This window comes from Hemicordylus capensis, chromosome 2 (assembly GCF_027244095.1).
Source record: "Hemicordylus capensis ecotype Gifberg chromosome 2, rHemCap1.1.pri, whole genome shotgun sequence".
Lineage (NCBI taxonomy): Eukaryota > Metazoa > Chordata > Lepidosauria > Squamata > Cordylidae > Hemicordylus > Hemicordylus capensis.
The window spans coordinates 105,235,247-105,261,374 of NC_069658.1; the positions used below are offsets into that span (position 1 = coordinate 105,235,247).

General features: G+C 42.9%; 1 protein-coding gene across 3 annotated transcripts in view; it reads right to left on the minus strand.

Annotated features, from left to right (window-relative positions):
- TMC1 (transmembrane channel like 1) overlaps positions 1 to 26,128 on the minus strand; it is a 108,351-nt gene extending 82,223 nt beyond the window's left edge. For all 3 annotated transcript variants that reach the window (XR_008317702.1, XM_053302876.1, XM_053302877.1), the window contains exons 1-6: positions 26,089 to 26,128; positions 17,362 to 17,412; positions 15,598 to 15,880; positions 9,759 to 9,899; positions 3,155 to 3,245; positions 2,385 to 2,466 (exon numbers count right to left, since the gene is read on the minus strand). Coding sequence is in view for 2 of the 3 variants with exons in the window: in XM_053302876.1 (XP_053158851.1) it covers positions 2,385 to 2,466; positions 3,155 to 3,245; positions 9,759 to 9,899; positions 15,598 to 15,880; positions 17,362 to 17,412; positions 26,089 to 26,128 (688 nt within the window). In the remaining variant the exon portion in view is untranslated. The remainder of the gene's footprint in view (positions 1 to 2,384; positions 2,467 to 3,154; positions 3,246 to 9,758; positions 9,900 to 15,597; positions 15,881 to 17,361; positions 17,413 to 26,088) is intronic.

Genomic DNA, 26,128 nt, shown 5'->3' on the forward strand with positions numbered 1-26,128 from the left:
AAAGTAATTCACATGTGATTATACAGTATAACAAAGACATTGCAGCACCCCTGGTAAGAGAATGCCTTTGTGTACATAGAAGCTGCTGAATGGTAAGAGTAATAGTTTAAAACTAGCTGAACCCGCATAGAGCATCTGTGTGGTAGTACACTGAGCCTGTGGCATTCCCCTCTCTCCTCCCACAACTCACTCTCCCCCCCAACTTGCTCTCTTTTTCTGTCTTCCCCAACAACTCTCTCCCCCACAACCCTCTCGCTCGCGTTCTCTGCCCCCACAACCCTCTCTCTCATGCAGTCTGCCCCCACAACCCTCATGCTCTGCCGCCCCCAATCCTCGCGCTCTGCCCCCACCACCCTCTTGCTCACGTTCTGTCCCCCACTTCCCTCTTGCCCGCCACCAGACTCCCTCCCTGCCTGCCTGCCTGCCAGCCAGCCAGCCAGCCAGCCATTTTTGTGTGCCCATGCTGCCACCACATTGCCTCCTAAGCCTGTTGTCTGTCCCGGCACTGAGCTGCAGCTCCGCCCCTGCCTTTTCATTGGTCATGGCTGCAGTGGGGTCGGGGCTTGCCAAACATCCCCACTCATCTCCTCATCCCCACGCAGTTCTCTCCTCAGTCGGCCATAAGAGAATAAAATATATAGATTATAGCATCTATAAAATTAGTCATTTTATACCGCCTAGATATTGTGGGAGGGGGTATAAAAATTAAATAAATAAATATTAACGTAGGATATTTTAGAAGTCACACCGAAATCTTCACAAAATATCAGTGATGGGAAGGTGACCTCTTCTCCATACCATGAAGCGGTCTCATTTAGAGAACAACCTCTTTGTCCTGCATCCAACGTTGATAAGGCATGCAGTGTTGAGGTTGCTGAGTAGAATTCTATATAGGCAAATGAGTGGTTGCTGACATGTTCCAGGCTGCTGTAGCCTAGGGCTGACTTAGAAGTACATTTTGCACTTTAGGCTCCTAGTCTGAAGAACGATACAAGTACCAGGGTGAACATTTTGTCCATGCTTTCACCATACCTAGCATCAATTCTTCTGCTACAGGACCCTGAGTGAAGCAAAAATGGACTAAAAAAGAAAGGGAGCAACCCCAAGGTGCTAAGGACAATATCTTATTGAATGTTTTCATTTATTTGAATTTATTTTGTGGTTAAAATCAATACAACTTTTTTTCATAATCCCTTGGGGTTGCTTCCCCCCCATTTATTTATTTATTTATTTATTTATTTATTGCTCAGAGGTGCTATTTTTCTTCCCCTCTTTTCTTGTTGGAGCAAAAATGGACCCAATATGACTCAGTTCTCATTATCAGAATCTCACCGCCTTCACACATAACAGCAAACCAGAGGCAAACGTGCCAGAGGTTTAAAAAGATAGTAGTCTGGATGCAGAAAAACAGGGTTTCATAGCTGAACCAGTTTTAGTCCACAAAATGCATTTTTTACCATAGTTCTGTAATGAGTTTGGCCTCTGAGACCTCAGATTTAAAGGCGGCTTTCCCCTTTGCAGTCTCCCAGACTGCATATCGGATCATCTGGGAGCACATGGAGGGGAATGGTGGCAAACTGTGGGTCCACTGGACCCGCGGTTTGCTGTTATGTGTGAAGACTGCCACTGTCTTGACTTGAAACCCAATGAAGCCTGGGTTTCAATCCTTTTGAGAATCAAGCTGTAAGCAGGCATTTTCTGTTCCAGAGCTTCTGTATATGGCTCCTCTGGAGTTTATATCATGCTTCTAGGGTGATGCAGATATTCTGAATCCTTAAGCAAGATATTAACATCGTTTCCATTCTCCTCCATGGATGACAGAGCATCTCAAAGCCTTTTTCAGTCCCAAGGGGTCTGTCAATTTAGTCCCGTTGCCACATACAAAAGTTTCATTATTCATGCCTCGATGTGAATCTTGAATCCAGAAAGGTTGCTGCTACACACTCAACAATACCTAAGACCTGTGTCCTGTCCCCCACTCTCGTTTTAAGTTGTGTTTGTTCTCCATTTTAGGTTGTTTTCAATTGGAATTTTATTATTGTTTTTATCTTGCTGTTAACTGCTCTGAGGTCTTAGGATGAAGGGCAGTATATAGATATAAATATAAATATAAACATAACTATAAACATTATGACTAAAGGATCATTCATTCATTTATTTTATACATTTGTTAATTGCTTTTCAGCTGAATAAGCTCTCAAAGCAACTTACAAAAATAACAACTACATTTATTAACTAACAGGAATATTAACAATATAAGATGTTGATAACCAATTAAATACTGGAAATTATATCTTTTGGACATTTTCTTGGAACTCAAGCGCTTTTATTCATGCTTCCCAGTGACATGCACACTGTTTATATGCTTTTTCTCGGTCACTTACTTTCAATTTCTTTGATTTTCATTTCCCAGGGTATGCAGGCTGTTTTAAAATTCTCAAAATCACGTTGAAATTTCATCCATTTCTGGAAAAAAAGATTTAAAAGAACAAAATTGCACTCATACTATAACAGCTAGGAAAGAAATGGAAGAAAAACAATTTCAGTTAATACTGTTTGATGTGCTCAACCACTATGCTCATAAGCCATGTTCGGGTGTTTTAAGAAAGGCTGTACTTGTGTACAGCATTCCAGAGGACTCCCAACAGTGTATCAGCACCGAAAAGCATCAACCAGCCTCACACCACTCCCCCTGCTTATGGTGTTTGAAGAGGTGTGAATGTTCCATGCAGCCTCTAAGGGTTTTAGGGGTTAGAAGGACTGGGAGTGGAGCCTTGGGGCTTGGGAGGCAGGCAATAACCTGGGCAAAACCTCTCTCCATATAGCTAGCTCTGTGGTAATGAGGAGGCAGAAGAAGTCTTGTGACCGTTCCTAGAATTGTAACCCACACTGCTCATTCACAAAGCAGAAGGCAGTAGTTGTGTTGTGGACACAGCCTTAGCCCAAGAGTTGAACTGCTCTGTAGTGTGGTTTATAGTCATGGCATTGCTCTGTAAATTAATTCAGAATATTGTATCCTGAGTATAACCTGGATTTTGATGTCTCATCTCTTATTCCTGGGGATGGGCATAAAAGTGGCTGAGCTAGAAGAGTTGGGAGGGTGTATGCATAAGCAATGTGCATTTGGCAGAAATAAATGAGAGATCAGCCTTACTTTCATCATCATCACTTTATAGACATAAAACTGTTTGCCTTTGCCTTTGCCAAGAGCCCCTTCAAATTTTTCCACAAACCGCTTGGCATCTCTGGAAAAGGAAAACATAAAACAATGGAGGTTATCCTAAAAGAAAGTCCCCCTCATTGTTTCTTCTAAAGACATGTTAAAGGGCACACAACATTATTCACGCCTTAACTTCCCTACAGCATGTTGTCTTAGAGCCAACATAACAGCACAAAGGACACTCATATCAACAGTGTTTGTTATATATTCTTTATTATAAAAAGGGGGGGTCTTATTGCTTTGCACATGTTTGATATAGAAATCACCTGATTTTAGGGCCAAACTAGACATTATGCTAAATGCCACCATAAAAAGAGCAGCTATGGCTCTGGTTTCCCATTGCCCTGTGAAACATCTAGTGCAGGGATTCTTAACAGGGGCAGAGGTGAAATCTTACCCCTGGACTTCTGGTTGGAAGTCAAGGGCTTCCACACCCCCTGGGGCCCCCAAGATCCTCTTTAGACTGTCCCAGGTGATGTGGTTGTGATGCCACAATGCCGGCCCCCGTTGTGCTGGGCAGCCAAGCGTGACTGTGACCTGTGCTGGGGGTGGGGGGCAAATGTGACCTTTGCTTTAGAGAGAGAGAGTGGGGAGTGGGGAAAGAAATAGGTGGGATGTGAATATGTTCAGTTGTGTGTTGAAATGTTTCTGCTAATGCATATTTGTATAAATATACCTGTTTTATTCTTTTGAGTTCAGTTGCTATTTGTTCCCTCCAGAACCCACATGTTAAAATAATCTCTGTGTGTGTGTGGGGGGGGGTGATGCTTAACTTGCAGTGGTGCGGGGTGGGGCCCCTCCAAAGGCCTTTAGGCTCCAAAATTTCCTCTAAACAGGAGTATTAGTACCCCTAGGTGTATTTGAAGGGCTCCCAAGGGTACTCAGAGCCCATCCTGCCTCCCCACGCTGCAGCCACACTAGTTTTGCAGTTCCAGAAGGCTGCAAAAAAAAAAAAAAAAGGCTTTCACTGAGCTGCTTATGCGCTGTGGGTTTTCAGCTGGACAAGGTAGGAAGACAGTTTGTATGTGCATAGGCTCTGTTGTTGCTATTGTGGCCTACTGAATAGGCAGGTCCACAATTGTATGGACAGAGCCTATATGCCTACAGTTTATACATGTGTACATTTATTATTATTATTATTATTATTTCTTGTTTACACAGTCAGACAGGTGTTATTGACTAGCTTGTTTTATCCAGACATCGAGTCCTTCCCAAGGACCTAGGATGGCTGAATTATATCATCAATACTGTTGGTTATTATAGATATCGTCGCAAAATATAGGCTGTTCCCAGTAAAGTTGCTTTTTGTAATTGGCTGATGGTGATTATTATTATTAGGACCTGCATGGAGAATCTGGGACCAGAAGTCATGAAGAGGCATGGCTTTGCTCACTTTGCCTACACATCTTCAGATAAATATTTGAACAGTGAAAGGAAAATAGTAGCAGTCAGATCAAAGAAAAACAGAGAACTAGATACCACAGCAATACAAAATAGTCTACAGAAAATAAAGAGCTGTTTCACTGGCCTCTGCCACAGACAAGTATAAACTGAAAGAGTTCATTGTCACCTGAAAATACTACATTATACCCATTTCAGACTGAATTACATTGCCAATTTGACTAACACTGCATAACATCAGCACAGAGGCAGTCCTGCCACATGCCAGTATACACAACAACTAGTATGGATTCTCAAGTAACCTATTCATAAGCGGCACCATGCATGATTAATTCGTGTTTTATTTGATGAGTTCTTCATTGAAGATCTCAGTGAGAATTTTGTTCTAGGAAGCATCCTCACTGGATCTTTTTAAACATAACATATGAAAAGCAAATCTGCTGCTAGAGGATAATATCTCAAAAGAGGGCTGTTGGGTAATGATAAAAAGTATGTACATGCTATTATGTGCAATGAGCTAATTAGAAAAAGTCCGCTGATGCAGTCAACAAGCAGATATTAGAGTACTTTATCTTTTGTTCCAACTAACTTCTCTAGACTGACTGATTTACACTGCATTGACTTCATTTGTGTAAATCATGTTATCAACAGTTTTTTTTTACAATATGGAAATACCAACGTGCTGCCTAGAATGTGTACAAAATAAAAAGGATTATATTATTTATTATTATTATTATATATTATATATTATTAAAGGATATTATAAGGATAGACAGCATATGTCAGAGGGCTTCAGGAACATAATCGCCACCCTGAGGCATAGTTGGCAATTGGTCAACACTTTTTAAATGTGCAAATGGCCATGCATAGCCGCCATGCTGGTAAAATTTCACATGATGACAGCAGGCCCTTGTGTAGAATTAGGCCTGCCATCAAATCCTTATAAAGTAGCATGGTAGGGGAGATTTATAACTTGACATGGACCCATGAGAAGACTCTCCCTGAACTTTCCCTCTAAACTGGTGTTTTACTGGTTTTGTCCAGGTGGGACACCATGCCCAGGAGCAACCTCCACAAGGAGATAAATGGTAAAAGCAGATGGAGGTGGGGAAATGTGGGCAGGATGTGCTTCCCCCCAACCCCAGCGCAGCCCAGCCAGAGTTGGGTTGGGTCTTACTACTATAACATCTACTGTAGTTGTATCCTAAGCTGCAGCAGCATAAAGGACCTTGAAAGGAAATAATTATGCTTTTGGCTCTCATCATTCAATTTATGTAAGAGATCTACCACCATTTAACATTCTTACTGGCAAAACCAACAACACCTGCCACTTTAGAAAATCCAAAAGAGGGACATTAAAGCTCTTCCACCTGTTTTGTAAATAGGTACTAAATGTACTTAATTCATAGCAGCAAAGCTTTAAAAAGCATGTTTGTGCACACACATATTCATTAAGATAATATTTTTAGATGCATGATAAAAATCAAGAACAATAACGATCTCCACATTACTATACAGGTGAAACTCGGAAAATTAGAATATCGTGCAAAAGTCCATTAATTTCAGTAATGCAAATTAAAAGGTGAAACTGATATATGAGACAGATGCATTACATGCAAAGCGAGATAAGTCAAGCCTTAATTTGTTATAATTGTGATGATCATGGCGTATAGCTCATGAAAACCCCAAATCCACAATCTCAGAAAATTAGAATATTACATGGAACCAAGGATTGAAGAACAGAACAATATCGGACCTCTGAAAAGTATACAGTGTACTGTGCTTGACTGGCCAGCAAACTCACCTGACCTGACCCCACAGAGAATCTATGGGGCATTGCCAAGAGAAGGATGAGAGACATGAGACCAAACAATGCAGAATTGCTGAAGGCCGCTAATGAAGCATCCTGGTCTTCCATAATACCTCATCAGTGCCACAGGCTGATAGCATCCATGCCACGCCGCATTGAGGCAGTAATTGCTGCAAAAGGGGCCCAAACCAAGTACTGAATACATATGCATGCTTATACTTTTCAGAGGTCCGATATTGTTCTATTCTTCAAGCCTTGTCTTCTTGGTTCCATGTAATATTCTAATTTTCTGAGATTGTGGATTTGGGGTTTTCATGAGCTATACGCCATGATCATCACAATTATAACAAATTAAGGCTTGACTTATCTCGCTTTGCATGTAATGCGTCTGTCTCATATATCAGTTTCACCTTTTAATTTGCATTACTGAAATTAATGGACTTTTGCACGATATTCTAATTTTCCGAGTTTCACCTGTATTTTAAGGATGAGGAGTAAATTGAATGACATCAAGCTGGGTGATGTTTCCTTGCAAGATCTTAGATCTAAAAGATTAGACTGAGCAGAGTTTACCTTAACTAATAAAGAAAGAAGCCAGAGAAAATAATCCTGACTGACCTTACAGGGTTATTGTAATGACAACTGAGATAATCTATATGAAGCTCTTTGAATGGCACTATATAAATGCAAGGTGTTTGCACAGTCTGTATGTTCATTAAGCATCTTTTAAAACAAAAAGCAAACCTTGTACTTCCTTACTCAAAGATGAGAAAGTGTCAAAAACATAGGAAATACAAAACTGGGCTTTGTAACCTGTCGGATCATGTGTTATAAGTAAATTATCAGTATCACAATATAGGCCAAAGTGTACCCTTTCAGCTAGCCATGAAAACTTTATTAAATTCAAAGAAACATTAATCTAATTACCAACACAAGGAGGAGCATCAATGTTTCATGAGCACAGGTATTATTGTCCTTAAATGGCCTGTCTTAATAATTCATGGCAAGTATGGGGTTGCAGCTCCCAAAGTGCTAGGTGTACTGTACTTAGGCTGTTTCAGGCCTGCAAAACTGGAGAATGGGTTACTGAACTTAAGAGGTCATAGTTGAAGAAGAGGATTCAGGTGGATTGCTCAACTTTTCAGTAACAGGTCAAGATGGTTTCAGTCACCAGCTCAAATCTCATTAAAGAGACATGCGGTCTTAATATCAACCAGCTTAGACTCCAACTCAACTCATTTAAAAGGTTGGTTTTGAAAAAATGACAAAAACATAGTTGTTGCTAGGTGATAGCTCCATTTAAAGTGTGCCAGGGATGTAATGCTGGGTGTTTTTTATTTTAAAAAACCAATGCAACTTTGTACCCACATTAATGACACAGGGCATCATCACACACAGGGTCAGCATCACTGGGCAGCTGCTGAAGACCCATAGCCCTCAGAACAGCCCATTGCTGACCCCTGAGTTCACCTCTGTGCCATAGCCTTTGTGTGGTGATGTTGGAGTGACTTCCTCAGAGCCCGCCATGGAAGGAGGGAGTCCAGTTCATGGACTGGACTTCCACCATGGAAGGAGGGAGTCCAGTTCAAGGGTTATAAACACTGTTTCGTTCCCGTTTTTGGATCTGTTGCAGCTTTCCATTCATACATATTGGGGAGAACTTGTTTAAATCTGCATCTTTGAGGTGGTTCACACATGCATTTCCATCACTTGATTTCTTAACACCTGGTGGTCACTCACAGCTGAAGGTGTGACCCAACTTCACTTAAAAGCACCAAAACTGACAAGGAGTCTTAAAGATTTATTATTATTATTATTATTATTTTATTTTATTTTATTTTATTATTACATTTTATATCCCACTCTTTCTCCAAGGAGCCCAGAGGAGTGTACTACATACTTAGGTTTCTCCTCACAACAATCCTATGAAGTAGGATAGGCTGAAAGAGAATTGACTGGCCCAGAGTCACTCAGCCAGTATCATGGCTGAATGGGGATTTGAACTTGGGTCTCCCTGGTCCTAGTCCAGCACTCTAACCACTACACTACACTCCCTCAACTTGTTGTGCCATGAACCTTTGAAGTCAATAGCCTACTCTATCTAGAGCATGAGCAAATGAAAGCAATTGTGTTTAAAACAATCTCAGGAGGGATTAAATTTCTGTCCATGGTGTTTGAACTGTAATGTCTGACTCACATTTGCAATTGATGAACATTCATGTGCATATCAGCCTTTAAACTGATACATACGTAGCTACAGATTTAAGGGAATCTGTAATCCACACACATCATTTCAATTTTTCCCAGTTCAAAAAAAGCCTTGCAATAACAAATTTTTCCCAGTTCAAAAAAAGCCTTGCAATAACAAATAAAATGCCTTAATTTGTGAGCCTACTACAGGCCTGTAAGGAAGAAATGACTGAATAATCTATGTGTCTAATACACAAGCAATATATGGCCAGTGGTATATGGTACAGATCTCAACTGGCATGTGGGTCCATCACTTCAGATCCAACAGTAGATGCCTGCATCAATGTGCAAAGTCACTGCCAGTCTTCCAGGCAGTAGCACTCACACAAATGTGCCTTTGCTGAGAATGGTACATCCATGTAGGGATTACATGAATGCTGTGATTTGCACAATCCCAGTTGACAACATGATGTGCAGCATTACGCTCTGTAACACACTGCCCCAGGGTCACCACGGACTTGGGATGCAGCCCCAACACTGTTTAGAATGGGCAGTTATGCTAGCATCACTTCCATTGTTTTTCCCATTCATGGGAAAAATGGGGGGAACCGCGAAAGCAGTGCTAATGGAACCACCCATTCTTAACCATGTTGGGGTTTCTTAAGACTTAGCCTTATGGATCCCTAACACTGCACATCATGTGGACTAGTGAATAAAAAAAGAGTCATGATGATTGTGCTGGTCTATGTAGACAAGCACTATACATACCCACTGATGGCATGGCCAGCATATGCTTCCGAGATAGTCGCATGAGGGCCATCACTACAGGGCCTTGATTACTGCCAAATAATGATGGCTTGTATGTATGACTGTGCCATCATAAGTTAATCACCACTGTTAGAGAACTTCATATAACCTGAAACATGATGCTTTTCGGTGGAGCCAGTTTACATATTTATCTGTGAGTGATCGTTGAACAATCAAGTAACAAGACATGCACATGCATGTGCAAAGTAACAACAGTGTTACATTTATTTATTTATTTATTTATTTATTTATTTATTTATTTATTTCTATGATTTATTTATCATATTTATGTACCACCTGACATGTGCTATTTTGCAAAGAAGACCATACTTTAGGACTTGAAGTTTCTTTTTCATCTTCCAAGGCTTGCTTCGTAAGGTGGCAATTAGCTTCTTTTTCTCTTCTACTGCTTCCTTCAACTTGGCTATTTCCTCCTCTGTCATTTCATCATCATCAGATGAGTCATCAGAGCTTTAAAAGAGAAGCATTCAAAGAGAGGAGAAAAAGTTGGGTGCTTTGCTGGAAGAGTTTATATAGCTGTTCCGCTCCCTCCCCCCTTGCTGGAAACAGGAATATATTATTAAACCTTTAAATAAATGTACTAGATAATGTCATATCATAACTTCTATAACTTGCAAACTCCACCAAAATTTTTACAAACTGAGCTAGCAATCTTAACTAAAGATTGGAGCTTTAAAGTGTTTTAATGAATTTGGGGGTTTGATCATGAATGCTAACTTCCCTGTTTTTAACGTTAGGCAAACCCAGTGATCTGTTAATCATTCAGGAGGCCAATAGATATCTCTGAATTGAGAGTTAATGGCCCTGAAGTATCCCAGTGTGAAGGGGAAGCCAGTTAACACTTATCAAAGCCTTTCTCATGGCTACTCTCTTCTGCGAGGAGGAAGCCCAAAAGTGCTTACCTCCCCACAGAGGATCACAGAGAAGTCTCTGGGCAGGCAGATCGCCTGCCCAGAAGAGTGGCAGCTCTCCTGAGGGCCACCCGTGGCTCGGCCGGCTGCTCCAGGAAGTGCCACTGCGCAGCGCCCTGCCCCCGGAGCCCCAATAATGTACTGCACAAGTGCACGGTACATTACTGGGAGGCCCTCTCCACCCCAAATGTGTCCGCTGGATGTGTCTGCCGTGGCTGCAAGCAACCACAGCAGACACAGAATCATGAAGCCTGGTTTGGGGGCACGCTTGTACCCAAAACCTCAATTAAGTGGCAGGCTACTTTATGAGGGCTCGCCATTGTGCTGCAGCTGGGAGCCACACGGCTTCCGGCAGTTCTCACAGTGAACTGTGCTGGGGAAATGGGCTGGGCTTCCCTAGCCCAGTTTTCACTGCTTGTGAGAATAGATTCACCACCTGCCTGATAGGAGGGACTGATGTCTGAAGAAGAAACCAAAGGAAGCAGTTTCTGGCAGGCTAGGGGCACGTTCAGACTCAACATGGAATCTCAGCTGGAATTGAGCATTTCCAGTTTGTTTTTCATCCAAGCACACCTCTCAGGTTCAAACACGGTTCAATTTGGCCTAACACACCAACCTTTGTAACCAAGGTTTGTAGTTGGCTTGTTTGTTTTGACTGCACTTCAGTTTGCCATTGTGCTGCATCCAAACCAACCCTGCACTGCTTTATTCTCTACTTGTTGCAAGAACTCTGCCTCTGTCCACAAAGATGTGGACTTAGAGCAGTCAAGAAGCAGCCAAGGAACCCAATCTAGGCGTTCCATGCCTCTCCATGGTTTCTCCGCCAAACGTGCTTGGGAGAAACACGCCTAGTGGCTACTGACATCACCACTACCACAATCCCTCCACAACAGCCAGTCATGTGTAGCATTGCATGGCAGAGATTGATGATGGGATCAAAAGGGCAGAATGAGATCCTTTTGGTGGGGGGCTTGCCACTTTGACCATCCACCCTCAATGCAAAGCATTCTGTGGGTGAGTCTCAGAGCTTCTCAATCTCTTGAATCACTTTATGAAATCACTAGCTGCACTCCCAATTTAGGGTGTTTCAACCCTTTGCAAGCTTTTAATCTAGCCTCTCCATGGACCTCGTTCATCTCTATTCCAGCCCAGGAACCCTATGCAGACAGGAACGTAGTATCACCTACTGGCTGACGACTCCCTTCTTGTTTCTCTTCTTTAAGCATAAAGGTGGGGCCCTAGGTCCCCTTCTCCTGATTCTGGAGTGAGTGAAGCATTCAGAGCTGAAGCACTTCTATGATCAGGAATTTAATCCTTAGCATAGTGAAGATCCATATTCGTGAGTACCAGGGAATTGTGAAAAGACTGGATAGCTAACTCTTCCAAAATCTCCCCCTCCTGCCTCCCCTCACTAATCCTCTCCCTCACAGTGACAGTGACCAACACGGGAGAATTGTGCTCTTGTGTTTGTGATATTAGGACTATGCAAAGCAACTCTGATTCTTTGTGGGGGGCTGCCTATTGTTCAGGGGCTCCCTGATTTGATTCAGGACTTCAGGGGATTCCTACTTCACTTTTGGTCCCAGTGGGCCAAAACAATCCATGATGATGTATGTGGGGGTTGAAGTCAATTTTCAGTGCATTAATTATTACAGTGAGATTCATTATAATGATAAATATTAAAGCAATTACTAGTTAGTTGTGGGTCCTTCCTCCCCACCCCACCCCCCACCCGCCAAGACCCCCTCAATTTTAACCAAGGATAGTGGCCAGAAAATAAGCCCTGTCATTGCTCAGTCAGTAGGCACCTGAATGTTCGAGCCCCACACAAATGCCAAATTATGGGGCTCCTCCTGTGCTGGCTACCTGAGCCATCAAAAATGTCCCCGTGGGCCAGATTTGGCCCCCGGGCCATATGTTGTGCAGGGCTGGTCTAAACTGAACTGGCTGCTTTGAATCAAGGCCGAAGTTCCCCACCCTGATAAGTATTTAACAGCATGGACAGGAGACAAGCTGATTTTACCTGTATTTTCCCTGGAGCATGACAAAGGAGCAGTGTCTCCCACAGCTTCACTTTTAAAATGAAAACTGGAAAACATTTCGCATGCAGCCCTGGGAAAGAAGCAGGGTTTTCTGGGAATGGCAGTATTTTCTGTGACAGTAACCACTGCATTGCCACAGCTCCAATTTCCATAAAACTCTGGGGAAATGTCCTCCTATTGAGTTGCTACAGGAGCAAAGCAGCCCAATTCAGCCAGGGCTGCTTCAATCTCACCAAAGCATTGGTCTGCCAGTGCAGAACCAGTGGCTGAATCAGGCCAAATTCATTCGGAACCGAACCAGCCTCTGAAGCTTTGTAAAGCCTTACAGGAGATCATTTTTAAAATAAAGAATCAATGATGTCAGCGGGATGCTCCATTAAAAAGTGTATGGACAAAGGATGATGATCCCAAGAAGAGGGCTAATGTGGAAGCAACCCCAGTGCAGTCCCTGAATCAGTACTTCATTCCTCATCAGTGCAGGTAACTTTGTCTATTCTTCTTCTTGTGCTGTTTGAAAATACCCTTTGCTGTTCTATAAAGAGTTGTCTGTGTCAAAATCAATTTCCAAAAGCTTTTCTTCTCAGACTTTATCTGTACCATCTTTTTTGCTTTCAAGATGTCATTTTCAGACATACCTTCTAAATTTTTTTCTGTGATGAAAGCAGGGTTTTTCAGCATCCCGCAGATCTTATTTAGAATATTTTGTTTCTATAAAAATCAGGTCAGGAAAAGCCTGTACTTCTTGTTAGTAACTCATTTAATTCTAAAAAGATAAAGTTTCTAAAGGCATCTCAAGAATACTTCACTATCTTAAAAAAACCCAACCTCAGATACTATGTAAAGGTGTGCTGGGATGGCTAGATATTCTCACTGTTAAGCAAGATTTCTTTTCTCAGGTCATCACAATGCCATACAACATATATATTATGTTCCTTATTTCCATACTTCTCAGTCCTATTAAATATGCTCCTTCTTTCAAACATTGCTCTGAAGTGAGTTTTGCTATGGAGATTTTGCGATCGGGGATCCCAAAACTGGGAGGCCAACAGTGTAATCCTATGCATGTCATCTCAGAAGTAAATCAGTGGCTAACATCCTGACTAATGGAACTCCAGGACAAGAGGAGAAGCACCCGTGTAGCACCAATGCTTCTAAAGAGTTCCAGACTAACACTGCACTATTGCTAGTGTATGTGTGTGGGAATTCCAGTGACCTCAACTTTCCCTGGAAGCCTTCTGCTGTCACCTGAATATATGTCCCTGAGGACTACACAAACTTCAGGGACAATTTTTGGGTGGCAAAGAGCACTTCCTTTTAAAGGGGAGATCACTGAAATGTGCCCCTACCTCTGAGACAGCAGTGAAGCTGAATTAGTTGTACTTTTCAAAAGCACTGATGCTTCTCCCTAAGCACCAGTGCTTCATTGGGATATCAGAACTATGTGCAATAGAGCTTACTTCCTAATAAGTATGTTTAGGATTACAGGCTGACATGATACACAAGGATAATGGAGACAGAAGGGAATTGCGGGGGCTCCTGCTTGGACACAGAAGCAGCGTAACCTGGTGGGGTGGGATGGCAATTGCACTTCCAGCATTAGTAGTTTCTCCTGTTGTGGTAAATTGGAGAAACTAGAGTAACACTGGTAGCACAACTGGCATCTTCCTAAGCAGCACAGCTGCATCTGTGTCCACAGCACCACCACCACCACAGAACCTTCCCATCCCCATTGTCCTTGTATATAATGTCAGCCAACTCCTAAAAACCAATAAACTACAGCTCCAGTCCTCTTATTTCTTCATGATCTACAACTGGAATGAGGTTATTCATGAGAAAAAACAGTTGAAGGGCTCTTTAACTCCCACATCTCTCAGCTTAAGTAAACTGTCTCTATAAGTAATGTCCTAGCCTGAATGGCTGTTTCTCATGGAAGAAGCTGAAGCAGCAGTCAGACATCTGTGACCCATCATCCATCATGTTCAGGTTCCACTACAGCTAAGAACCTGTTTACCTCTCCCAAGCAATTGCTAGCATGAAGCTGCTTTGTTTTCTCAGGGCAGCTGGAACAAGATGAAGCAACATCTAGGAACCTCCCATTGTACTTCTGACACAGTTCCACATCCTGTTGGTAGTAACTATTACTCTAGGAGGTTGAGCAACTATTACTCTGGGAGGCTATTACCTTGGAAGCAGCTGTGTTGAACAGGGGAATGTTCAGGAAAAGCAACTGCTGAACAACCTGTACACTTTATATTTCTTGGAACACTTTTATGCAATTGCAGGGGGCTATTCATCCTTTGATTTATCATTTTGAGATCAGCACTTAGGGCAAGGGTTGCACAATTGTTGAAAACTAAAGACATGAAGGTTGTTCTTATTAATTGCTCCCTTCCATTTTCTGCTCATTTGTCAGTTAAAACAAAGTCAGAGGTCCCAGGAGTGATTGTGTGCTAAGCAGCAACTCGGTCTGTGGGCTCCCTCCTACCCACCAGCTGTACCCAGGTCTTTAACAAGGTAGGAAGAAAAGCCTTCCTACCCAGCTTCTGCTTAGACACAATCACTGCCAGTGCCTCCGACCTAGTTTTTAACTATGCATGAGCAGAAAATGGGAGTGTATGCACAGCATCCAAATTTAGGTAGGAGGCTTCTTCTACTCTGTGCATAATCATATTAATCAGCTTAGGGACTTACTACTCCCAGATCCTTGAAATGCATATTTCTATACAATACAGTATACTGTTTCTGTGCCCTGACTATTTTCAAGGCTTATTGATATGGGATAATATATACACCGCCTGGAGATTTCTATATCAGGCAGTACAGAAATACAATAAATAAATAAAATAAATCCGGGGAGGTGGAAGCAGAGAAGCAGAAAAAGATACAAAGACCAGAATTTCCAAACCCAGATCCGCATTTGTAATGGAGACCATATTTTCCAGAAGCTACAGATCCAATAACTCTTCAAATTATCACATGAACTTTGTCCATTGGGTGCTGTGGTCTCAGTAATTCTACAGGTATATCACACATACAGATTCTAAATGCAGTACATCAGTCAAATTGGATTGTAAAGCCTTTGAGAAAAATTGAAATTTTATGTGCACTTTTTATGTGCATTTGTAGACCTGTAGCAAAACATAATAATTTTAAAAATAATTACTGTTTAAAAGTAAATAATAATCATTACAGTACCTTGATCCTTTTCTCTTTTTCTTTTTCTTCCCCATTCCAGATAACTTGCTTTTTCTGTCCCATTCATCCTCTTCATCACAAGACCCATCCCTGCTCCTCCGATTTGCTCTGTTCTTCCTGCTTTTACAGCTTTCTCCATCAGAATCATCACTATCCATTGAAGCTTCTTGCATCCGTCGTCTTTTGTATCTTCGCCTCCGTTCTGCAGCTGTCACTTCTTCCTCGTCCTCATCTTCCTCTACTTTATTCCTCCCCCTGTTTTTCTTTTTGGATGATTTTTCCTCTTCAGGAAGAAGACCAAAATTAAGTACACTCGGCACTGGAAATAATGGCCCTCTATTTGCGCAATGGCACGGTCTTGCGCAACAGTGCCAACACTCTGTACTAGGTTTGTGCAGTGCCTGCTTTGTGCAGCGCCAGCTTGAGGCTTTCTGCCACTAGAACTAACAGCCAAGCTGCCACTGTCCCCACCCCCTGATAAGAGCCCTAGACACTGATGCCAGGCCCCCTCCCCCACCAGCCTGCCCCGTTCCCCATCACTCAAACTGTCTCAGCTTCTTGGGCCACCACTGTGCCTCTTTTAAATGACAACCCAATGGCACAGGTATAGGCAGCGAGGACATGGAGCAGCGGCCTTGTTGCTACCACTTCACTAGCTCCAGTAGCCAAGCAGTTTCCCTCTTGCTCTCTTTTCCATCCCACTGGCAGACTTGTACTGTGCGCTGGTCAAAGAACAAGTGTAGTACACAAGCTGGAAGGTGTAGTGAGGGGAGGGAAGCATGAAAGAGGAAGCAATCAGCTACTGGAGCTAGCGAGGTGGTGGCAACAAGGTCACTGCTCCATGCTAAAAGCTCCATCCTCTAGAGATGTGCACAGACCGGTCCAGAGCCCATTCTAAGGGCCTCCGGACCAGTCTGGACCTGGGGCTGGTTCGGTGGTTCATCGCCGGGGGGTGGACCTTTAAGGGTGGGGGAGGGTGTACTTACCCCTCCCGCCACTTTCCCCCCTCCAGTGCTCCCAGTTTTTAAGGCATTTGGGGCAGCAGGGTACCTCTGCCGCCCCTTCCCCTGTTCCTTGGCTAAAAGCTTCAAAAGGCAGACTGCGCGTGTGCACACTGTGCGCATGCATCACATCCGTGCATGCATGCATCAAACGTGCGCACATGACGCATGGGACACATGGACGTGATGCTCTGCCACCCCAATTGCCTTAAAAACCGGGAGTGCTGGAGGGGGGGAAGCGGCGGGAGGGGTAAGTACACCCTCCCCCACCCTTAAAGAGTCTCCCTCCCCAGTGCCAGACCACGGAGGTGCAGTTCTGTGCACATCACTACCATCCTCACCTCCTCTGCCTCTGCTACTGACTTGCCATTTAGAACATGCACAGTGGTGCATCCCAAAAGCTGTGACAAACAGGCTACAGAGGATAGGGCAGACCCAGCGATGGAGGTGAGCCCGGCATCCACAGCAGAGATGGGGTGACGATGTTAGGGGAGAGAAACATAAAAGGTAGGTGGCAGCTAGTGAGGAGTCAAGGGAGTAGTGGCAGGCAGGAAAGTAAGGTGAAGCCCGTGGGGGTAAGGAGGGTTGCTTGCACTCACGTCCCCATGGCGCAGGCACTACCTGAGGCCAACACCTCACCCTGCCTCATGGATGAGTCAACCCCTATATTTGTGATCCCTCTTACCTTATCTCTACATATTTCAGAAGGCAAAGATCTACAGCACTGAAACTCTCTACTCTCAGTTACCCTTGGTTTCCTTACCTTCTTCACTGTCGAAAGTACTACTGTCTTCATCGTAGATTTCAATACTCACTGTGGAAGGAAAGCAAAAATTGGGTATTCCATACAGTCTACATAGTGGCTCTTTTAACACCCTGATCCTAAATACATAAGCTGATTGCTCCCAAACTTCTGTAATCATTTAAAGACCTATTCTGACATGAAATCCTAAACACAGTGGCTGTTATTTTGACCAGCTCGGCAAGGACACAATGGTAGCTTTATCTTCACAGAGGGATGGTGCTCTTAACACAGTTGGAAAGTAACTCTTAGGAACATATTTTCAGAAAGCACAGGGCACTTCCAGAGGCAGGGAAAATCCACCACCACACATTTATTTACTAGCACACACATGTATTTAATAGTAGGTGAGGTTCATCATTGATTGGGCAAAGTCATTTTGCATAGATTACACTGATAGATATGTAACAGAATCAGGTGTGGAGCCAGCTGGTGGCCTACATCCAGCCCCGCTTGGCGGCCCCCTCCAATATGCCCATGTGCATGACGTCATGCGCATGGAGGTGTGGCTTGGGATCCAGAGGAGCCCAGAGCGAACACTGCCTCCCACGCCTGGGCCGCTGAGAGCCCGGGTGAACTCTTTGCCAATTATTTCAGGCAGCTTCGACTGTCCCCCTCTCTGGAGGGAGAGAAAGGGAAAAATGTCCTATCAGGTAGCCGACACTGCCTGAAATGATGAGCTGAGAGCTTTTTCGGGCTATCGGCAGCCCAGGCCACACCCCCAAGAATGAGAAAAACGTTCTATCGGGCAGTCGCTGCTGCCTGAAATAATTGGCAAAGAGTTCATCCGGGCTCTCGGCAGCCCGAGCGTGGAAGGAAGGAGTTTGCTCTGGGCTCCTATGGAGCCCAAGCCATGGGGCTCAGCGGCCTTTCTCCATTGGCAGCCTGGGTTCTTTGATCCCTTTCGTTCAATGGTGGCTCCGCCCCTGAACAGAATTTTATTAATGTGCTTGCAGAAGGAAAGTAAAAAAAGAACAGTTTGACATTATCAGAATTTCAACTTCAAACATTATTCATTTAATTGAATAATTACCATATATAGTAAATTTGAATCATAGTAAATTTGAATTTGAGAATGATATTCTGCTTCTCTTGAGTATGATGTTGTTTCTGAGTTATTGATCTGATTGTTGAGTGTTAAAAATCTGTTGAGAACAATAGGAGTTAAAATCTGCTGATTATATTCAAAATTTATTTTAAAATACCCTCACAAAAAAATGTTCAATATTTTCTCCAGCATATTCTGAGGTAAAAAGTAGCTAATTTCAGTGGCAAGATAGTTTATGCAAAATTTGGTATCTATAGGTAATTAAGAAGTATTATATTCAGAATTTCTTCTTTAAAAATAGCAAAAGAATTATTTAAATCATTCTGCAAGCATATTCTGGTGTACAAAGTAGTACATTTAGCTAATTTAAATGGCAGGTTCATTCATGCAAAATTTGGTATCGTAGGTCATCGAGAAGTATGACTTTATTTCGCACAAATTCTTCAAAATATATAAGAGATTTATTATTTATTATACTTATATACTGCTCAACTGAATAAAGTCCTTGAAGTGGTTTGCAAAAAGAACAAACATTAAAACCAAAATTTAAAACAATAAAAGAGAAAATAAGCAAACAATTCTGAAGTATTAAAACAGCCAGTAAGCCAATATAGCAGAAATCAGGATAACAAACCATTTCAAATACAAAGTTTACCGAAAGAGGAAGGCTTTAGCCTGCTCCCTAATATACAAAGAAGTTGTCGAGTAGATCTCCCTAGGGAGGGAATTCTGTCGACGGGGACCGCTATTGGGAAGGCTCTCTTCCTGATGCCTCCATTGCATCATTGTGAGCAGCAGCATCCAGAGGAGAGCCTCCAAAGATGCCTTTAGAATGGGCAGGGACATACTGGAGAAGGCACTCCTTTAGGAAGACTTGTCCTAAGCCATTTAGGGCTTTAAAGTCAACACCAACACTTTGAATTTGAGCCTGGATACTGACTGGTGACCAGTGCAATTGATAGAGCACTGGTCTGAAAGGTTCTGAACAGCCGGTCCTGGTGAGCCAGCTTGCTGCCCTGTTTTGCCCAGGAGCTTTCCCACACAGGACTTCCAGTTCTCTGAGTGATGATGAGGGACGATGAGGGAAGCCACTTCGAATGAAACTAGCAGCATTCGCGAAGCAGCCCCTCCCCTCACTCCTGCGAGTTTTGTTTTATGTAGGTTCACCCACAGCTTGCTTGCTTGCTTGCTTGCTTGCTTGCTTCCTTCCTTCCTTCCTTCATTTGTTTTTTATATCGCCCTTCCAAAAATGGCTCAGGGCAGTTTACACAGAGAAATAATAAATAAATGAGATGGCTCCCTGTCCCCAAAGAGCTCACAATCTAAAAAGAAACATAAGATAGACACCAGCAACAGTCACTGGAGGTACTGTACTGGGGGTGGATGGGGCCAGTTTCTCTCCCCCTGCTAAACAAAGAGAATCACCACATTAGAAGGTGCCTCTTTGCCAAGTTGGCAGGGGTCCCTGTGGTTCCTTGTGGTGAATGGCTTCCTATAGGAGGCAGGACACCTTGCCTCCCTTTCCCCCAGGGGTTTAGTAGTTAAAGTACCCTCTGTGATCTGGCTCTGTTGAAGTCCACACATATACATTTCTTCTTAATTGGTTTGTGGATCAGACTGCCTGTTAGCCATCGGCCTTGGCTTTCTATTCCCTCCTCCCAGCCACGATCCCAACACACAAACACACACGTCCCCAGCATGGGCCTCCTGCAGCATCGTCTCTGCTTTTGCAGCCCCATCCCAGCTTGGCATGCTGGGTGGATGGCATGCAAGGAAATGTTCATTTCTGCAAAAGACTCCAAACCCTCCTCCCAGATCTTCCCCCTCCAAAAACTTTCAAAGAGCAAAAAGCCTACAAACTGGGTTTTCAACTCTTTGCCTCAGGGCAAAGGCAAGGCAGCTTTGTTTTTGCATTCCATATGCCTTACTTGCTCTTATCATATAAATATACAGACTGATGTCAGCACTTTGCATCGGATTTTCCAGGAAACTTTGCTGAAAACTGGCATTTTTAAAACTCGGTTATAAACTGGGATGAGGTGAAATCCAGCAGGAAATGCCCAATTTGTGTGTGGGGTGCTTCCAAAGACATCAAACTGACCTCGGCAGTAATCCGGCTGTAGTGAAAACACACAGCCTGCCTCCTGGAGGAGATTCGGGGTAATGCCCCTGCGTAAGAAAGCTCCAACTGACATTTCCAGACCATTTTCAAAGGCAGACCCACATACAGGGCATCGTAACAATCCAGGTGGGCAGTTACCACCAGTGCATGAGTATCCATTTATCACCAGGCTATCTTTGTCCAGATAGGGCCATAGGTGGTATATCAGCCAAAGCTGATAAAAAGTGCTCTGCACCACTGAGGCAACTTGAGCCTCAAGTGATAAATAATAATAATAATAATAATAATAATAATTATTATTATTATTATTATTATTATTAAATTTATACCCCACTCTTCCTCCAAGGAGCCCAAAGCGGTGTACTACATACTTAAGTTTCTCTTTCACAACAACCTTGTGAAGTAGGCTAGGCTGAGAGAGAAGTGACTGGCCCAGAGTCACCCAGCTAGTATTATGGCTGAATGGAGATTTGAACTTGGGTCTCCCCGGTCCTAGTCCAGCACTCTAACCACTAAACCACGCTGGCTCTCTGCAGATGGATCTACAAGGCCCCCCACAACTATGACCCTGATCCTTCAGGGGGAGTACAACCACATCTAGAACAGTTGAACACTAACTAATCGGACAGACAAATCACATATTAACAGCACTTCCACCTTGTCTGGCCTGAGTTACAATTTGTTGACCCACATCCAGCCCATTGTCGAGCAAGGGTGGTACTTCAGTGAAGAAACTCTCTGCAGCATGAATGCGTCTTCTGGCACATTTACACTGCCTTCTCCAGGATGTCAGCCCTTAGGTACAACCAAAAGATGCAATCAGGGTTTTTGGTTTATTCTACAAGAAAAAAGGTACCTTGAACACAACCCAAAATATGTTTTTGCGTGTAGAGTTTTTCTTCTTAAGGATAAAGTCAGGGATTCCCTGCACAATTTGGCTTCTGGAGCATACACTTCATGTGGCCATCTGTCACAATGAGTACAGAAAGCAGCCTGAAGAAGTGATATTTTCCATGAACAAGTGGAAGTACACTGCCCATTTAGGAATGTGCACAAAGTTCTTTTGGCACTGGCGAGGGTAGTCCTTTAAGGGCGGGGGAGGGTGCACTCACCCCTTCCGCCGCATATCCCTCGCCGGCGCTCCATCACTTTCAAGCCCCTCGTGGTGGCAGCGTTCCTCCCTGACGCCCCATTTTCATCATCGGCCGGAAGTGGCAGACGGGCGCGTGCACACCCGCAACGGGCGCACGCGCAGTTACTTCTTCCGGCCACTTCCGGCCAATGACGAAAACGGGGCGGCAAGGAGGAACGCTGCTACCCCGAGGGGCTTGAAAGTGACAGAGCGCCGGCGAGGGATATGCGGCGGGAGGGGTGAGTGCACCCTCCCCCGCCCTTAAAGGACTACTCCCGCTGGTGCCGAAGCACCGAAATGGCCCCCGGAGCTGAAACGTTTCGGAGGCCTCCATAATGGCCTCCAAAATGTTTCGGGCACAAGCCTACTGCCCATATGCAATTCAACCTTACTTATCCAAACACTCTGGAAGGCATCCAAAAATATCCCGGTAATCAAATGCTCTAGCCCTATTGGGACAATATAACCAAGACTGTGGTGGCAGATATACACATTCAGCATTCAGGCATGACTCCTGACTGCTTCTGACTCTACAAGGTTTTGCTTCAACACTGAAACCTTGTAGAGTGGTTTTATTTTATAACAGCTACAATCGTTCCCACAGAAACACATACAAGTGTACAGACATCTGTCACTTGTACAGCATAATGTCTGAATGGGGCTATTGTCCTGATCCAATCTACACACACCTCCGCCCGCCCCCAGCAAGATTTAAACTGCTTTTAGGAGTAAAATTTAAAATCTGAGCTCTCAGCTTGTTCCAATTCCATAGTGGCAGATTCATTGTTTTTCATTGACATTTTTCTTCTCTCTCCCACATGCCTTCAGTCACTTTACTCTCTATTTTCATTTTCATAATCTGAACAAAACCTACCCTAAGCTGCTTCTTTTTTTAAATGACGTAAATGTTAATTTATCAAATGAAAACTGTAATTGAACAAAACTGAATGGTGCTTTGATAAAGTGAGAGATTAAAGAATGGTAAAATATGTAACACTGTGAAAAGAACAGGCCTGTGTCTTGTTTCTTTCCATGCGTTACTGTGCAAGGGGTTATTCTTCGGAATTTTGGCAGGCTTCTTCTCCAAGAGGCACATAGGCAAGAAACAGACATTCCTTCCACAAAGCCAATCTCATATTCTGTCATTTCCACCAATAGCTGCATAATCTTTTTTGAAGGATTATGCAAAAATGTTATTCAATATCAAGAGTGGAATGTGAAAATGAGGCCTCTTTTGTTTGGCCTGGATATATGCTATCGGCTGGAGGTAGTAATTGGATCCACAGTATACAAAGATCATTACAATTGCTATTGAGCGCTTGCAATGATGAAGACAAATACTCCTGAAAAGATGCTTTGCATGCTAGATTAGAGCACTGCCTTTCCCGTCCACCCCCACTCCTGCCCCCACCAACTAATGCCTTCACTGATCTTCTTGCAGCTAAAGAGGAATTTCCCACGGAAGCATTCTAAAGATATGGGATTGGCCACACAGTAGATCCTGATGCCTGCATGCAATCAATGAACAGCTGGAGGTTTACGATATACATTAGAATATGCATTAAAACAGAGAATATATAGTCTGGAGACATTATTATATCTAAAGCAAATAAAAAGAGGGCACTATGCATAACCGGTTTAAACACATCATCAATGTAATTGATCGAATTTAATTAAGCACGATGGCACAGAATAAATAACAAGCTAAGCAGAATCCAACATGCAAGCGAATCTAAAACAAACTGTATCTGCCAGATCTGAAGGGGGAGAGAAGCCCATTTCTTCCCCCCGCCCCCCAAAAGGAGGCTAGCCTGTGTGTATGACTAGCAACACCATGTTCACAAGCCAAGATTTGCTACCAGGAATAAAGAACAAAACTAACAGCAAACAACAGTGGGGATTGCTCTGACAAAGAACAGTGGATTAGTCCAGAATCACAAAGCTTAGTATTTACAGTATAAAGCATATAAGCTATAGACTTAGTTTCCACCCCTCCTTTTAGGAAATGTGTGTTGAATTATATCCTATTATAAACCATTTACAGCATTAAGAGTGAAATATAAAGGCTTTCTCTTGTTGAAAGGGCATTCGTCTCTGTTAATCAGCTGTTCTGGAGTTCTTCCAACTTTAAATGTTAATGTTGTCCATGCATGGCAATGTATTTGGGCAACAGTGAATGTTAATATTGGAAATATTATTATCGCTGCTTGCTTTTTAATTATTTATATTTATCTCCTGACTTTAATGCTGAAGGAGTATTACAAATCCCCCATCTCGTTTGTTTTCTGATGCTTTATATTTTTTCCTTCCTATTTGAGAATTGTATGGATGTTTAAAATTGGCAAGACAGTCAACAAAACTAAGACATTAAAAAGAAACATCTGATATATGTTCCCCTTGCCACAAATGATAGGCCTTAGTTCATCCTAACCTCATGCACTCTTTTTTAAAAGTGCCAGGTCAGAGAAGTGAGCAGGGAGGCTAGGAAGGGGAGATTGAGAATCTCAGTCCAAAGTGCTGCTGAACATCCAACTAGCCATGACGTTTAACACCGCTCTGCACTTCATGCTTGAGATTCTCCACATCTTGTTGTTGACTAAATGCATTCATGGAAAGTCCAATCTGGATAAGCTCCACAGTGCAGGGAAGGGATGTCGACCCTTTCATTTCCATATAATGAAACCCACAACCCTCCCCACCCCCGCCCAAGTTATCTGCATTAAATAGCAAACAGGACTGAATCCTCCTTGGGTTTTTGGTGATAAAAAAAACTCTGACAATGGCCATTAAAACAGCTCTGGGGTACAAACCTTGTCTCATTTGTCATTTTGATAATCTCCGGAGATGAGTAAATTGTTTTGTTTTGTTTTTTCTGATATGGAAGCTGAAGCTGGGACCTGTTCAACAGTCCATGGCTGAGGTAGAATTTGAATCCAGCTCTCCCAGTTTGATATCTAACCATCTTTCCACTAGTACACGCGTTCCCAACTTTGGGTCCCCAAATGTTGGAATACAACTCCCATTATCCCCAGCTACAATGTCCAAATGCCACTTATAGTATGCCATCCAGCAGTTTGTAGCAGTGGGAGAGGCCATGGGGATTCTGTACGAACTTGCTCAGATTAGCAGCCCCTCCTATCCAAGAAGGTCACCATCAATAGTCAGCCATATGCTCCACACCAAATGGTAACTGACCTGTACAACCAACACCAGACAACAAGTTGTTTGTGTATCAGCCATATGTTCATTAAATTACTGGTCATGCCCAAATATAGGCCTGAGTATGTACAGAATCTGGAGTCTTGTTAACTCCGGGTTCTGCATCGCACACCACCATTTTCAAAGTTTAAAAAGATACCTCAGAATCTCTCTTCCTCCCTATTCCTGCCACACTGATGCATGAGGTACAAAACAGCCTGAGCCTAAAGTTCATATATAGGACATAAATAAAATGAAGTGTGCTAATATTATTGAATTGTCATTTTTGCTCCAAAGTTGAAAGGGGTGGGCACAGATATTTAAACCAGCTTAAGGTGTAAAACTATCTATATACCACTTTGAGACATATGTTTAGGCCCTATAGAAATATGTCAAATAAAGAATACATAAATAAATAGTTGCGACTGCACTCTACAACTCGTAGGAAGAGAGGACCTCCCCTGAGCACTAACTCCCCCACTTTGAGATACCACTTACACATTATCTCAAGAAGGTAGACGACACCAGAATGCTAAACAATGATGAATGACTCGTCCAAAGAAACATATTATTCATTTTGTTAACCATACTAGATCAAAATGGCTAATTTAGGCTGCAATCCTATGCATGTTTACTAGAGAGTAAGTCCTACTGAACTCACCAATACTGCTGAATAAACAAACAAATATTCTCACAAAACTTAAGAAAGGGGAATCATTTCCTAAATGACTTCCATAACTGTTCTTTGGGAGGTGAAAACCCAGTGAAAACAAGCGAGCGATGCTGGCTTCTGTTGCCAGCATCAATAACTCAGAAGAGCTGCTCCCATTTATTTCTCCCATTATTGACAATTTGTTATACTAATATATAGGGAAGTAGATACCTTCCAGAAACCTCCAAGATAAGAATGGAACAGATTCCAAAACTGTTCCAAATTCTGTTTTCTTCACCTCTCTCTTAGTTGTGAATCAAAACATAAAATGCTGTTCCACAGTCTTGATTTGCAACATAGTAAGGAGCTAGTTAGACTGCCAACATTAAAGGAAGATGCTGCAAGCAAAAGAAATGAAAGGAAAGTTCTCCCAAATGAAATTGATGGCAAAAAGGAGTTTCACCATACCTGTGATAACACAGGAAACGTGCACCTAAAAATGCAGGAATAAGATGTATAATTTAAAAAGTCATTACCATTACTTGGTGAGGCACTTGGCTTTTCGCTTCTAGGCAT